The 12,817-nt window shown below is 57.3% G+C and overlaps 1 protein-coding gene across 3 annotated transcripts; it reads right to left on the reverse strand.

Moving 5' to 3' along the window:
• Positions 1 to 69: 69 nt before the first annotated feature.
• On the reverse strand, positions 70 to 9,403 carry PLEKHG4 (pleckstrin homology and RhoGEF domain containing G4). 3 transcript variants are annotated; one of them, XM_027516278.1, is made up of 22 exons: positions 9,332 to 9,403; positions 8,310 to 9,028; positions 8,057 to 8,152; positions 7,853 to 7,976; positions 7,671 to 7,764; positions 7,508 to 7,582; positions 7,314 to 7,430; positions 7,046 to 7,144; positions 6,803 to 6,951; positions 6,513 to 6,651; positions 6,302 to 6,418; positions 4,602 to 4,784; positions 3,848 to 4,350; positions 3,526 to 3,772; positions 2,720 to 2,809; positions 2,415 to 2,636; positions 2,151 to 2,321; positions 1,893 to 2,070; positions 1,461 to 1,577; positions 1,084 to 1,320; positions 879 to 994; positions 70 to 707 (listed from the first exon to the last, which is right to left on the reverse strand). In XM_027516278.1, exons 2-22 carry the CDS (start codon positions 8,818 to 8,820, stop codon positions 702 to 704), a joined length of 3,591 nt encoding a protein of 1,196 aa, XP_027372079.1. In that variant the 5' UTR covers positions 8,821 to 9,028; positions 9,332 to 9,403; the 3' UTR covers positions 70 to 701. The 3 variants fall into 3 exon arrangements, with proteins under 3 accessions (XP_027372079.1, XP_027372081.1, XP_027372080.1); XM_027516280.1 differs by having other exon boundaries at positions 1,084 to 1,317; positions 9,332 to 9,378; XM_027516279.1 differs by lacking the exon at positions 9,332 to 9,403 and having other exon boundaries at positions 8,310 to 9,183.
• Between the last annotated feature and the right edge of the window lie 3,414 nt (positions 9,404 to 12,817).

Raw genomic sequence — 12,817 nt, forward strand, 5'->3', positions numbered from 1 at the left:
AGATATGCTGCCCCCACATCCCACCCATCCCATTGCCAAGATGCATTTTAACCAGGGATGTCTCCACCGAAGGGTGCATTATCAGTTTATTTTTTATTATAAACAAATAAAGGATAAATCACAAGTCAAGGGTCTGGACTCCATCTCTGAGAACCAAAGACCTTACAACCAGTGAAATGATCTTATACAACTCTAACTGAAAGCTATTCAAAAACCTCTGAGTCCATGTAACCAAACTGGACTGGGGAGCTAGGGCAGGCAAGAGGAAGAGTCCAGTAGGGATGAGCCTGGCTTTGAGACCTGGAGTTGGGAAGCAGTGGCGAGGAACCCACCTCTGTTCCTCCTGAAGGGTGGGGCAGCTTAGTCACTACCAGAGCCACTCAACATCCCACTAGCCTACAGCATAGAAACATCCACCTTCTGCTCTGGGTGAGAGAAGAAGATGGGGACTGAAGGGGACATGGGCCAGGAACCCAAAATGAGGGTGCTTATTTAGGCTCTGCTGCCAGAATCCCCTGGAGAGGTCACTGCCGATCTGTCCAATGGACACAGACATCAGAATGGGTGGTTGACAGCACTGTGCATATGGGCTGGAGGTGACCCAGGTGCTGCCCATGGCCTGGTCACAGCAGATCTCCAGGGAGATGATGCTCCTTGGATCTAAAGACTCCTGGATCCACTGCCCACCTTCAAGCCCAGGCTCAGACCTGTGGTACAAAGCCAAGTATGAACATATATTTCCCTGGCTCAGGATCCAGGTGGGGTCTCTAAGGAATGGCTCTGTCCCACCACCCTCATTTCCACCTAAAGACAAGGGTACCATAGGCCCAGGTAGAGCTGAGAAAGTGCTGGTAGGTACGAGGCAAAATGACACTCACGTAGGACAAGTCCTCCAGGCCCTTGCCCAGGATCTGCCCTGACACACAGCTGCTGTCTGAGCCACTGGAGCCACTGGCTGATGGGCATTGGGAGGAAACCTCTGAGTCCTCAGGAGCTGGGAATAGAGTCCAGGTGAGCTGTCAGAAGGGGAGGCCCAGATCCCAAGCCATGCCCTCCTGCCTCTGGGAAAGCCCAGAAACCTACTCAAAGATGGCTGGCTGCCCAGTTCGGCATCAGTCTCCAGTGCTGCTTCCTCTGGGAAACTGGTGGAATACAGGGGCCAGCGGAACCCCAGAAGAGCTGGGTCTCTGTGCAGATGCAGGTTGAGGGACCCCAGTACAGAGCAAGAGGCAGGATCTCCAGGAAGGGTGCCTGAGGCCCCCAGGTAGGGGCTGTCAGAGTCAAGAGGAGCCACAGCAATGGAGGCCCGAGAGCGAACTGCTGCATGAGAGAGTCCGGTTGGGTCAGGCCAGAGCCCAGCTGGGCCGAGGTCCTGAGGGGAGTGCAGGCTAGGGCTGCCAGAGGCCCACACCGCTCCCTGAGCAGCTCTCCCCACCCCACCCCCGCAGCCTGTCTGCTACCTTGGCACTTCAGGATATAGTTGACGGTGCGGTCGTTGATAGCTTCTTCGCTGGGTGCGATGTCCCGGAAGGCCTTGTTCCCCACACCCATAGACACCATCTCAGCCATGCGCACCTCTGGGTGGAAAGTGGGTGTCTGGACATCAGCCCGGCCCTTTATCACTCCTCCTCCTCATACAAGTCTCTCCTGGACACCTATAGCCTGGGGACTGTCCTGTGCACCAAACACTAAGAGGTTTACATGTCCTCAGCCTGAGATGGTGACATCAGGACTGCCTGACTTGAGTTCTTTCTCCTGTGCTGGCTGTTGCTGCTGGACCTTTTCCACCCTCCCCAGTGTTTCCAGTTCCTGAGGCCCTCGCTGGGACCCCTCTGGGACAATGTAAGCTCTCCAAGGAGGGGATCGTGGGATGAAATGGGGCAGACACCCACCCTTGTTGTGGACGGCCTGCCTCCAGAGCAGGCGGGAGATGTCAGCTGTCCAGGCCTGCTTGGTGGCCAAGCTGGCAGCTTGTAGCACAAAGGTGTCCCTAGCCTTGCGACGGCGAAACCAGATCTCAAAGCGCAAGTTGTTGTCCCCACAGCACTCAGTGAGGCCAAGGTCTGCCATCTGTGTGGCCAGGAGAGGAGCTCAGTGAGGCTGTAGGGTAGGGGCGCTGGAGGTACGGGGAGGGGCCGGGTTGGGCCTACCTTGAAGGAGCGCTTGTAGGTAAACATGTCAATGCCTGTGGGTCCTCGGCGAGGCTTGCTGAAGAGCAACAGCTCCTCAAAGAGGAAAATGCGACGCAGGGATTTGTGGCGCCCACAGCGGACTGTGAACTCATCCTGCCGGACCAACTGGCCCTGTTCCTTGAGGTTGACCTGCCAAGTGGGGGCCTGGTGGGTGCCTGGCCTCTTCTGCCCCCTCCCTTCACACCCACTGCCCCCTGGCCACCATGGCCTGCCAAGACTCACGTCACAGCCCTGGATGGCATCCATGGCTAGCAAGTCATTGCCGTGTCGCAGCTGGAAGTGCACGAGGCTCTGGGCAGCCCGCAGGGCACTCAGCTCCTGTGCGGGTCCCCCGCAGGCCCGTGCCAGCTCCTGCAGCAGCAGCGCATACTTGCTCATGCGCTGGATGGGCTTCAGCAGGTAGGAGGCCAAGTCCAAGTGGTCCCCCAGTGCCTGCTGCTTGTCCTGCCGGGTGCATCAGACACCGTCAGGGAGCTTCCCATTGTTTGCTCCATCCCTCCTCCCACTACAATCTCAGGCTCACCCACCCTGAAGAAGACGTGACCATAGCTGGTCATCAGGGCATCGGAGCGCGGTTTATTCTTGCTGTAGAGTGCGTACATCCCAAACTGCACCCTCTGCAAAGATACACAGCTTGACCAGGTGCCAATGGGCCAGCATCCAAGGGGGTCAGACCACTCTCAGCTCGGGAGGCCCAAATGGCCAATGTGTTCCCAGGAAGCCTCCCACCGACAGATCCTACCTGCCCTGCTTGGAGTGACGGGTGATCTGGCAGGAACAGGCGCTGTGCAGGGAGGGGCCTGCCTACAGGGCTCTGGGGAGGAAGTCCTGCACACAGCCCTGCCACTCCCACAGCCCCAAGAGCTCTGCTCTGGTCTCATCTCACCTCAGACGACCCTTCCCCTGCTCACAACACTAAGCTACACTGACCCGTCTCCTTCTCAACCACTGGGCCACTTTCCTGCCCAGCACGTTGTACTTGATCTTTCCTCTGAATGGAATGCTCTGACTACAGCCCCTCCCTCTGGCCTTAGCTCAAACATCAGCTTCTCTTAAGATGCCTCTAACTGTTCTCTCTAAAGGGGGTACCCCTGCCTCACTGGTAACTCACTATCACCTATCTGGATTTTTTTCTAATCCCAATTATAATCTGGAATTATCTATTTCACACTCACATCTCCTCTGCTAAACTAAAAGCACCCTGGAGAACAGGGGCCAGTTGGTCCTGCTCATAGCTGTACCCATCACAGGACCTGACACCAAGGCCAGACCCAGTAGCTCGCTGTTGAGTGTTGCAGGATCAGCCAGGGGTCGCGTGGCCTGTGGGGCTTACATGGCGCAGGAAGGCATAGGCCACCCGGGGCGGGTGCTGGGTACAGGCCTCCAGCTCACGCAAGAAAAAATGGCGGTGGAAGTCCCACAGCTTCTCCAGGTTGCCAAAGAGTTGGGCACGCTGGCCACGGAGGCCCTGGGGCACATCAGGGCGATCCAGCTCAGGGAAGTAGTTCTCCATGGTGTAGTCCAGGGCACGGACATACTCCCGCTCCGTAGCCACCATCTCCGCCAGCACCAGCTGAAGTCTACCAGGGAGGTGGAGTCAGGACCTGAGACATCCGCCCTGCCACCGCCCAACCTGCCCTGCCCACTCTCTGTACCTGTTGGGGCTCCTGGGGTCACAGCTCCCTGGAGGAGGCACGGTGGGGCATGACCCTGACTGGGCACCACCTCCAGCCTCTGGTCTGTGGCAGGCAGGTACAATGGCCTCATGGTGGCACTGGTGGGCAGGTTCTCTAAGACTCAATCCCAGATTCCGATCAAGGCTATAGGCTTTCCTCAGGGGAGGGACAGCCGGTACCGCTGGGACCCGGCTGACACACAGGCTAGCTGTGCTACCCGTTGGGGGTGACTTCAGAGCAGCTTCTAACTTCTGATCCAGGGCCAGCCAGGTGTCCTGGCACTGCGCCCAGGCCCCGCGGCACTCATGGCGAATGGCCTCAGATCCCAGCCCTGTGGCTAAAGCCCACATCTTTCGGAAGTGGGCAGGAGGCAAGTCCGGGTACTTGGTCCAATGCAGCTGCAGCCGCTGCAGCACAACCCCTGGGTGCTCCTGTTCCAGCTCTGCCAACACTTGCCGCCCCTCCTCGGCCCAGGTCAAGGCCTGCAACACCAAGGCCAGATGGGCACTGAGGAAGGATCTCCCCAAGACTGCTGAGCCTTCTCCTCTATCTCCCCCCAGCCCCACAGAACGGTGGCCCCAGGCTACATCCCCAGTAGATTTGGGCATCGGACTGAAAACAGGGAGAGAAAACAGGCACAATATCCTTCAAAGCTCAGGCTGCCGTAGCACTAAGCAGCCACCCCTCTGACTTCTCTGACCACCTGGAACCAGGGACAGGACCCCTCACGCACCTGCTTGAAGAACTGCAAGAGTCTCTCAGCATCTGCCAGTCGCTGCCGCCGCTGGGCCAAAGCCCTAGAGAAGTCGGCCAGCTGGGTTTGCAGGGTCAGAAAGCGGGCCCCAAAGGGGCCCAGTTCGGCCGCATCACAGCCAACCAGTGGCTGCAGACATTTCTCCCCTCGCCTGACCTGTTCCTGGAGACAGAGCCTGGAATCAGCAAGCCTAGGCCTGGCATTGCAGTTGCTGAGCCCAGGTCTTTTCCATGGATGTCTGCAGGCATCATCAAGTCACTTCTGTGAAGACCAGACCTCCGCAACCCCTCCCCCAACCCCCTCTCTCTGTTCTCCTCTCCACAGCGAAACTCCCTGGAGAAACCATTATTTTCATCATTACTTGTTAACTATGTTGGCCTTCTGCAACCCCACTTCACTCCCCATCCCCAGCACTTCTCAGGCTTCCTCTGACTCTTACCATTCAGTAGTACCAAACCTCTCTCCTCTAGCTCCCCTGACCTCTCCCCACTCCCTGATTCTCCTTGGCTTTCTCTAATGCTTCCCCCCTCCTGATCCCCCATCCCTTAGCTCAGTTGTTAAACCCTGGTGTTCCTGAAGACGGCCCACTCTCTCTCAGGCAATCATGTGCACATACACTTCAAATACCACCCATACACCTACAACCACGAAATAAGCCTCTACACTCAGTGCTCCCTCTCCTTCCCTCATGGTCATTTCCAAAGTACATCCAAGGCTGGACAGATGAATGCCCTTTCCCCCAGAAGGTCTGTCTCTCAGGAAACAGTACCTATTCACCTTTGTAAACACTTCTCCTTCTCACAGCTTCACATGTATCCACCACTGAATCCCATCAACTTCTCAAATGTTATCTCCTCTGCCACCATCCTGGCCAGAGTAAGCATCATTCCCACCTGGACCACTACAAGTGCCTCTTCAATGGACTCTGCATGTCCATCCACCAAATCACTGTCTACCCAGGAACTATGGTAATCTTTCTAGAATACAGATGTGATTGTACGATCTTCCTGCTTAAATTGTACTCCGTTACAGGACCAGTTCCCGGCCACTGGCCATTCTTCCAGCCTCATTTTACCTCATCTCACCCTACTCTCCCTCCCTCTTCTGCACTGTATTTCATCCTCGCTGACTTTCTGATGGTTCCTCAGGCAAGCCACGCTCCCTCCTATCACAGGACCTTTGTACATGCTTTTTGCTTCCTCAGTCTGAAACATGTCTTTTCTCTAACCCTCTTCTGCCTGGTTAACGTCAACCTATCCTTCAGATCTCAGATCAAAGTCACTATCTCAAGAGAGTTTGCCCAATACCCCTCCTCGTTCAGGACTTTATCATACACTCAGATAGAAATACCTGTATTGCTTGTCTCTAGAACTTTTGCACACAGAGAACAAATGTGCTCAGTCGCACAGTCATGTCCAACTCTGCAACCTCATGGATGGTAGTTTGCCAGGCTCCCCTGTCCATGGGATTCTCCAGGCAAGAATACTGGAGTGGGTTGCCATTCCCTTCTCCAAAAAAGAACATACACATGACTTTCAATCTTTGGTTACAACTGATCTCCTCCGCTTCACTGTAATTTCCAAGAGAATAAAGACTAGATTTACTTTCACCCACTTTGCATTCCAAGTTTCTGGCAAAGTGCTCCAATACCTACACGAGGAACAAGTAACCAAACTCACCTGAGCAATCTGGTCCAGCTCCCGAAAAGGGCCTTGGGCCTGAAGCAGCACGTCTAGTGAAGGCTCCCTGGGCTCCTCAAGTGCTGGCCAGCCCACCTGCTGAAGCCACACTTCCATCTGGAGGAGTACAAACAAGGAAAGGAGAGTTGCTATGGGGTGGGGGTGATGCTTAAGATTAGAGGTGGGGCCCACCAGGGTGGATAGCTCCCACCTGGTGCAGCTCGCCCTCCTGGGCCTCCAGCGTCTGGACCAACTCCAGTGCTTGTATTCGGCGGTTACCCTGCAGTGTCAGTTGGTGCAACAATCCATCCACGCGGCCATACAGCTCCTCAACCTCGTCCACTGCTGACCTGGTGCATGGTACATGTCTTAGTGCCCCTTCCAGGTGCCTAGCTCCACTTGACCCTGTCCTGGGACCATAATCCTGGCTGGTCTGGGCCAGACACTGAGTCCTTGGCATGAGATATAATGGGCTGGGGCAAGACCTGGGCTTGTACCTACCTGTAGTCTGGGCTCAGGGTCACCTCTGGGACCTCTTGCTTTAGCCATGTCAGCTCCAAGGCTCCCTGGCATTGTAGCCATGCCAACCGTGGAGAGTCTAGCACATGCTTCATCAGGACCCGTGCCTGCTGCAGCAGTTGACCGACTTCCTATGATTAAGAGAAACGGGTGGTAGAGGCGCATGTGGGAGAAGGGGAAGAAAGATAGGGAGAATTTGGGGAGGTGTCAAGAGGGGACACTCACCCCAGACTCCACAGGCTGAGGCACAGCCTTCATGCTCTCAATGGCTCCCTGAAGCAGGGCACAAACCACCTGGCAGCTCTGCAGGAGGGCTTCCAGACGCTGTGAACAGAGGCAGGCATGACCAGCACAGAGCACAGGGCTGGTCCCAGGCATCTTGGATCCTAGGCCACTGCAGCCAGCTATGCACTGCCCAAGCCAGCCCAGGGGGAGCTCCTCTGCTAACCATATTGCCTGCCCATCCACCCAATGCCCCACCCAGTGTACTGACCATCCGGAAGTCCAGCCAAGCTTGGTGACAGTAAGGCAGGCCTCCTCCTAGTGAAGTGAGCAACTCTGAGGTGGAGATGTGGGTCAGCAGGCTTTGGTGAGAGGATAGATGCTCTATCTGCAGAAAAAGGTGTAGTGGACTCGGGCCTGGTGGGGACTCACCCCATCTCCACCCTGACCAAAATGGCTCAGTACCTGAAGCCCTGCAGGCACTTCCTCCGGCAGCTTTCCCACCAGCAGCACACGGTGCACTGATCCTGGGACTGCTTCCTGCAAAGAATCTGAGCTCAGGCCTGATCCCGACCCTACACGAAAGGAATGGCTAGGGGGAAGAAGGGAGCTACAATCCTGTACTCACTTGCAGTTGGCTGAGCCCCCAGAATATGGAAGAGCTTGGGGAACAAATCCGGGCGTCCACTAGCACGGTCAGTCCCAAGGTCTGTACTTTGGGCCTAAAGGAGCAGGCTTTTGTTGAGTATCTATTTCCCCAACCCTACCATCTCCTGGCTCAGGTTCTGTCCCCCAACCTCCTCCCCCAACCTGGGGATGCTTTGCAAGTAGAGCAGGAGGCGGACGAGCTCATGGCTGTTGCACTTGGGGTGATTCCAAGCTGAGTTATGGGCACACAGAAGCAGCACTGCCCGGCCTTCTACATCTCGAGTCCCTGTGGGGGAAAAGGCAGTGAACATCTGCTCAATCAACCCACCCCACCTGTACCGCCTTTAGTGTCTCCCAGCTAGCTACCTGGCAGGGCAGCCATGCCACTGGCAAGTAGCTCCCAGGCAATGTCTTGGGCCAGGAGGTAGTCAGTGGACTTCAAGAGTCTGGATCTGTGGGAGTCTTGGCGAGGAAAACCGCTTGGGTCTACACTGGGCAATCTACCCAGAGACCCCCTATTTGCACCTGGGCTTTAGCCTGAGTAGGATCAGAAGCCTCCCCACCTTCAGGTACCCTCCCTTCTTCCCTCCCAAGACTTCCCTGGCCCAGCCTTCGTTACCTGCCTCCAGTAGCTCTGACGATGTCTCAGATAAAAGACCTCCATGGTTCACAGGGTCACTGTCCAACACTTCAGGGTCCAAGCGGACTGGCATGACCCTGCCTGAAACTGAGTCCCCTGCCAAGTCTCCTCCTTGGCTGTCATTCTCACCCTGTGCCAGACTAAGGTGGGAAGACATTGGACTTAGGAGGATCTTCACTCCAGAGGAGGCTGGTTCCTTCATGTGGACAGAAGATCCTCTTAATGTGCCCTTCTGGCCATGCCCCGACTCATCTGCAACCATCTGTCCTGTGGGTGACTGAAGTTCACCAGGCAGAGGGCTGCCCTGGAGCTCCTCCCCCTGGGCTGCCCCTGCTGGTGGGCTTGGAGGATGGGGGTTCTTAGCCTGCATCTGGGGAGCAGGTTCCCCCTCATCCCAGGCATCTCTGAAACTGCACACAGCAAATCTCCAGTCGGTGGCATGGCCCTGGGACTCTGGAGACTCATCCCCATCCTCCAGGGGCCCTTCCATCACCCCTTCCTTAAGCGTGGGCCTGCTCCAAGCAAAAGGGAGAGGAGCTAAGCCCTCGGTGTGAACTAAGACCTCAGCTCATCCAGGAAAGACGTCGAAGATGGCCGGGTAGAGCTCGGCGGGTGAGGCAGGCAGAAGGCACTAGGCCGTAGGAGGCACCAGTCTTGGTGCCCGGCACCGGGAGCACAGCGGCTGTCGCAGTTGAGGCCTGAGGAGAAGGGAGAAAGGCTGGGATCTCTCCGTCCAGCTCGGGACCGGCGGTGCCACGCTCCCGTGGGCTTTCGCCCGGAGGGCCCCACGCTGGGGGGCGGCCTGCGCGGGTGCAACGCTCACGACGAGGGCGGGGCGCCGCCTCGTGCTCGCGCTCAAGGCGGCCCGGCCGACCTCGGCCTCGCCATGGGCTCGCGCGCCCGTTCCCCCGCCCGCCCCCGGGTCACGCTCACAGCCCCAGGACGCGCCGACGGGGAACCGCAAACCCAGGACGCCAGGCAGCCGGAGTCCTCGAACGTACCGCACCGCTGCCTCGACGACTGCTACTGCGCGCAGCCTCCAGACCGCGGGGGCGGCACGGGCGCAGCAGGGAACCCGGCGGCGCCGCACCGCCCCCTGGGGGCCGGAGGACGCAGCCACCGCCCACCCCGCCGGGCCCGACGGCAGCCGCCCGAGCCCCAGCCGGCCGGAGAGCGCCGAGACGCCGGCTCTCGCAGCGCCCCCTGCCGAGCCGCCCCCTCGCCCTCCGCGGGCCGGGACGACTCGGCTTCACCCCCGGGGCTTCCAGCTGACTTTGACTTGGCTTCTCAGCCCGCCGGTAGGGGCAACGACCAGCGGCCTTCCCACGGCGCCCACTCCCCTGGCCTGCTCTGCGCGCCAGAAGCGCTCCCCCGCTGGGAAGGCGGCGTAGGTGCGCGAGGGTGAGTGAGCCAGGGGTCCGCCTGGGAGTGAGGGAGGGGGCTGGCGGAGCGAGGCGGGGAGGCTTCTGCTCTTGAATGCACTCAGGATGGGGGGGAGTACAGCCCCAGCCTCCCTGGGCAAAACAAGGAGCGTTCTGTCAGCCTGGAGACCCCTAGGAAGAGAGACTCCGGAAGCCCAGACTAGCTACTTGGTGCTGCTGGCAGCCAGTAGGGGTATCTTCATGGAGGGAGGGGCCCTTCCATTGCAGCCCCTATCTTCCTTTCCAGTCCTCAGGCCCAGGCACTGAGAGACAGCTTGTATGATCCCATGATGGGACGTGGGGGCCTCTGTCTGGGCTAGAGGAAAGGAGGGATCTCTGTAGTGGGTGCTGACCCAGATTCGCCAGAATCCACCAGGCCCGGACTCTCCACTCCCTTGCGTTCTTGGCACTTCTGTCATATACACCCTCTCCCCAGCTCCACATCCCCTGCCACAAAATTCAGCCAAAGAGGCTGGAACTGAGGACAGGATTCTGAAAGCAGAGGGCCAGGTGTGCCCTTCCACTTACCTGCTAGGTGAGCTCCTGCAACTTAGTGCCTCTTGAGCCTCATCTTACTCACCTGTAAAAGAAAGAAGGAAAGTCGTTCCTTTCTCCTGGGATTCCCCCCTGAGAACTAGGAAAGACCTGTATGTCAGAGGTCCACTTGCTGCCAGCTCTTGGGCTGTGTTGGAGCCCTGCCCTTCATTTCATGCTCGGTCAGAGGATCCTGAACTGGTGAAAGTCACTTGGACAGTTGACCTGTAAGATTCGTTCGGCTCTGAGGTGTGAAGTCCCTTTGGGGACATGTGGGTCTGGACTGACACTCCCCCAAACTTGTGGGAAGATTATAAGAAGGTAGGCTATGTGGCCAGAAGAAGACACTGTGCCCCATAACCTTATTCAGGCCCTGGGTTCCTTGTAGAGAGAGGGCAGTGGGTACAGTGGCTTCCCTGGCTCTAGGGTAGTCACCTCCTTCAAGAAGCTGCCAGAGGAGAGAATCAGGGCATCAGAAGGAGCACCAGCAATCCTCCCCTCCCCACCGTTCCAGCTGCCACATCAGCACCAAGTCAGCCTCCCAGGAGCCTCCTTCTTCAGGGGATGTGGCTGCGAGTAAGGAGGCTTGGGGTTACCGTGCTCCATCCCCAACCCCCCGCAGGCCCTCTCATCCCACCCTCCTCTAGCTTCAGCGAGCATCAGGACCAGCCTTGGCTCCCTCCCCAGCTGTTTTAGAGCCGCCCCACTGAGTCACTGCCTCCAGCTCCCTCCCTCCCCTTCTGCTGCCCACTGTCTGCCCACCCCCACCCTAGCCAGGCCCCCTGTGAGCCCGAAGAGCTGGTTAGACCTGCTGGCCGACACATGTACCCCTCCAGAGCCAAAGACAAGAGGCCTCAAGCCACAGGCCATAGCTGACCCCAGCACCCCTGGGCACAGGCAGATAGATTCAGGGGCAGGGCCAGGCCTTGGTTTAGTCACTCTGCACAGAATGGGCATTGTAAGCCTTGTGAAGACAGAGACCATGTATTGCCCACTTCTGTATTTCTTGTATCTAGCACAGGGCCTGGAATAAATATTGAGGGGTGCCTGAGACTGGTCACACCAGCCCTGCCCTCCTGAGACTCTCCATTTATGAGCCAGATGTAAACCAGAGTCACAAATGGAAGCAGATTCAGAGGCTCAGTCGGAGAGGGCCACAGAAGAGGCAGAGAGTGGCAAGAGGCACAGCCCCAGGATGGCAGAGAGACAAATAGAAATGGGGACAAACTGGGCCTAGTGGGGAACACTGGGGGCTGGGCCTGGAGCCAACCTGAGCCACTGACCACAGCAGGGTCTGTGGGCTGAGCTTGCAGGACTGAGCAGTGACTCATGGGGCCCAGTTCTGTGGCTCTCCTGGCAGCAAAATGTCCTCACAGCAGCCTTTTCCACTGAGATCATGATATGGGGATGGGCCTCCCTCCCCTGACCCTTTGCCAGCCAGCTTCACATTTCTTACCAACACGAGCCAATCAAAAATGGAGTGGGAGCTCTGTGCTTCTGTGGGCCTAGTGTTAAGAGAACCACAGTCATTGCCCTCATTCCACCCCAAACCTTCCCCTCTTCAGTACTGCCCTAGACAGCGAGGGTGACAAATACCCTACACCTTCCAGACCTCTCACCTCTAGCCTAAATAAGTTCTAAACTCCTTAGTGTGGCATTCAAAGCCATCCAGAGGCATAATCACAGCCTCCCTGTCCAGCTCTTACATAGGCCTGGAAAACTCACCTGATCACAAGTCTTGTCGCAATATGTCTCCCTGTTCCTGGAATGCCCAGGTGGCACAGTGGTAAAGGATCTGCCTGTCAATGCAGGAGACACAGGAGATGTGGGTTTGATCCCTGGGTCAGGAAGATCCCCTGGAGGAGGAAATGGCAACCCACTCCAGTATTCTTGCCTGGGAAATCCTATGGACAGAGGAGCCTGGCGGGCTACAGTCCATGGGGTCACAATCAGACACGACTGAGTATACACACATACACACACCTGGAATGCTCATGCTCATCCCTCCAGGTCAAAACCCTTCCTCCTTCAAGGCACTGGAGGTCATTCCCACCATCCTGCCTGGTCAGATGATGACTCATTTGCTCTTCTGCATCCCAGATGCCTGCCTCCCCTGGCTTTCTCACCCCCAGTCTGCTCATCTCTGACCAACCGTTTTCTTGGAAGTCCCCCCATTCTTAGTCACCCAGCTCTAGGCCCAGGAGCCCCTCTGCACCCCTTTCCTACACTATCAGTTATGGATTTCATTTCTGAACCTTCCTAATCTAGTAATTTTTGAAGGATGTGGTCTCTGGGCCATCTTCTTCTGGAGAGCTGGTTCAGATTACAGATTTCTGGGCTCCCGTAGACAAGCTGAGTCAGAACCTTGGGGTAGGCCCAGGAATCTGTGTTTGACAAGCTCCCAGTGGTCCTGACACCAGAGTCTGAGAATAGCTGCCGGCTGTCTCCAACACAAGCACCTTCATATCCCTGGGCCTTCCAGCAGGTCTTCCATCTCTGGCCTTTCCTCCTACTGAGCTTTCCTCCTTGTGG

Source organism: Bos indicus x Bos taurus, chromosome 18 (genome assembly GCF_003369695.1).
Source record: "Bos indicus x Bos taurus breed Angus x Brahman F1 hybrid chromosome 18, Bos_hybrid_MaternalHap_v2.0, whole genome shotgun sequence".
Lineage (NCBI taxonomy): Eukaryota > Metazoa > Chordata > Mammalia > Artiodactyla > Bovidae > Bos > Bos indicus x Bos taurus.

What these genes read in the sequence shown, in the direction of transcription:
- PLEKHG4 (XM_027516278.1), bottom strand. Translation starts at nt 8,820, where the DNA reads ATGGAAGGGCCCCTGGAGGATGGGGATGAGTCTCCAGAGTCCCAGGGC. An exon ending in GGGGGCTCAGCCAACTGCAA is followed by an intron (nt 7,583 to 7,670) that starts GTGAGTACAGGA and finishes GATTCTTTGCAG; the next exon opens with GAAGCAGTCCCAGGATCAGT. An exon ending in CCTACAAGCGCTCCTTCAAG is followed by an intron (nt 2,071 to 2,150) that starts GTAGGCCCAACC and finishes CTGGCCACACAG; the next exon opens with ATGGCAGACCTTGGCCTCAC.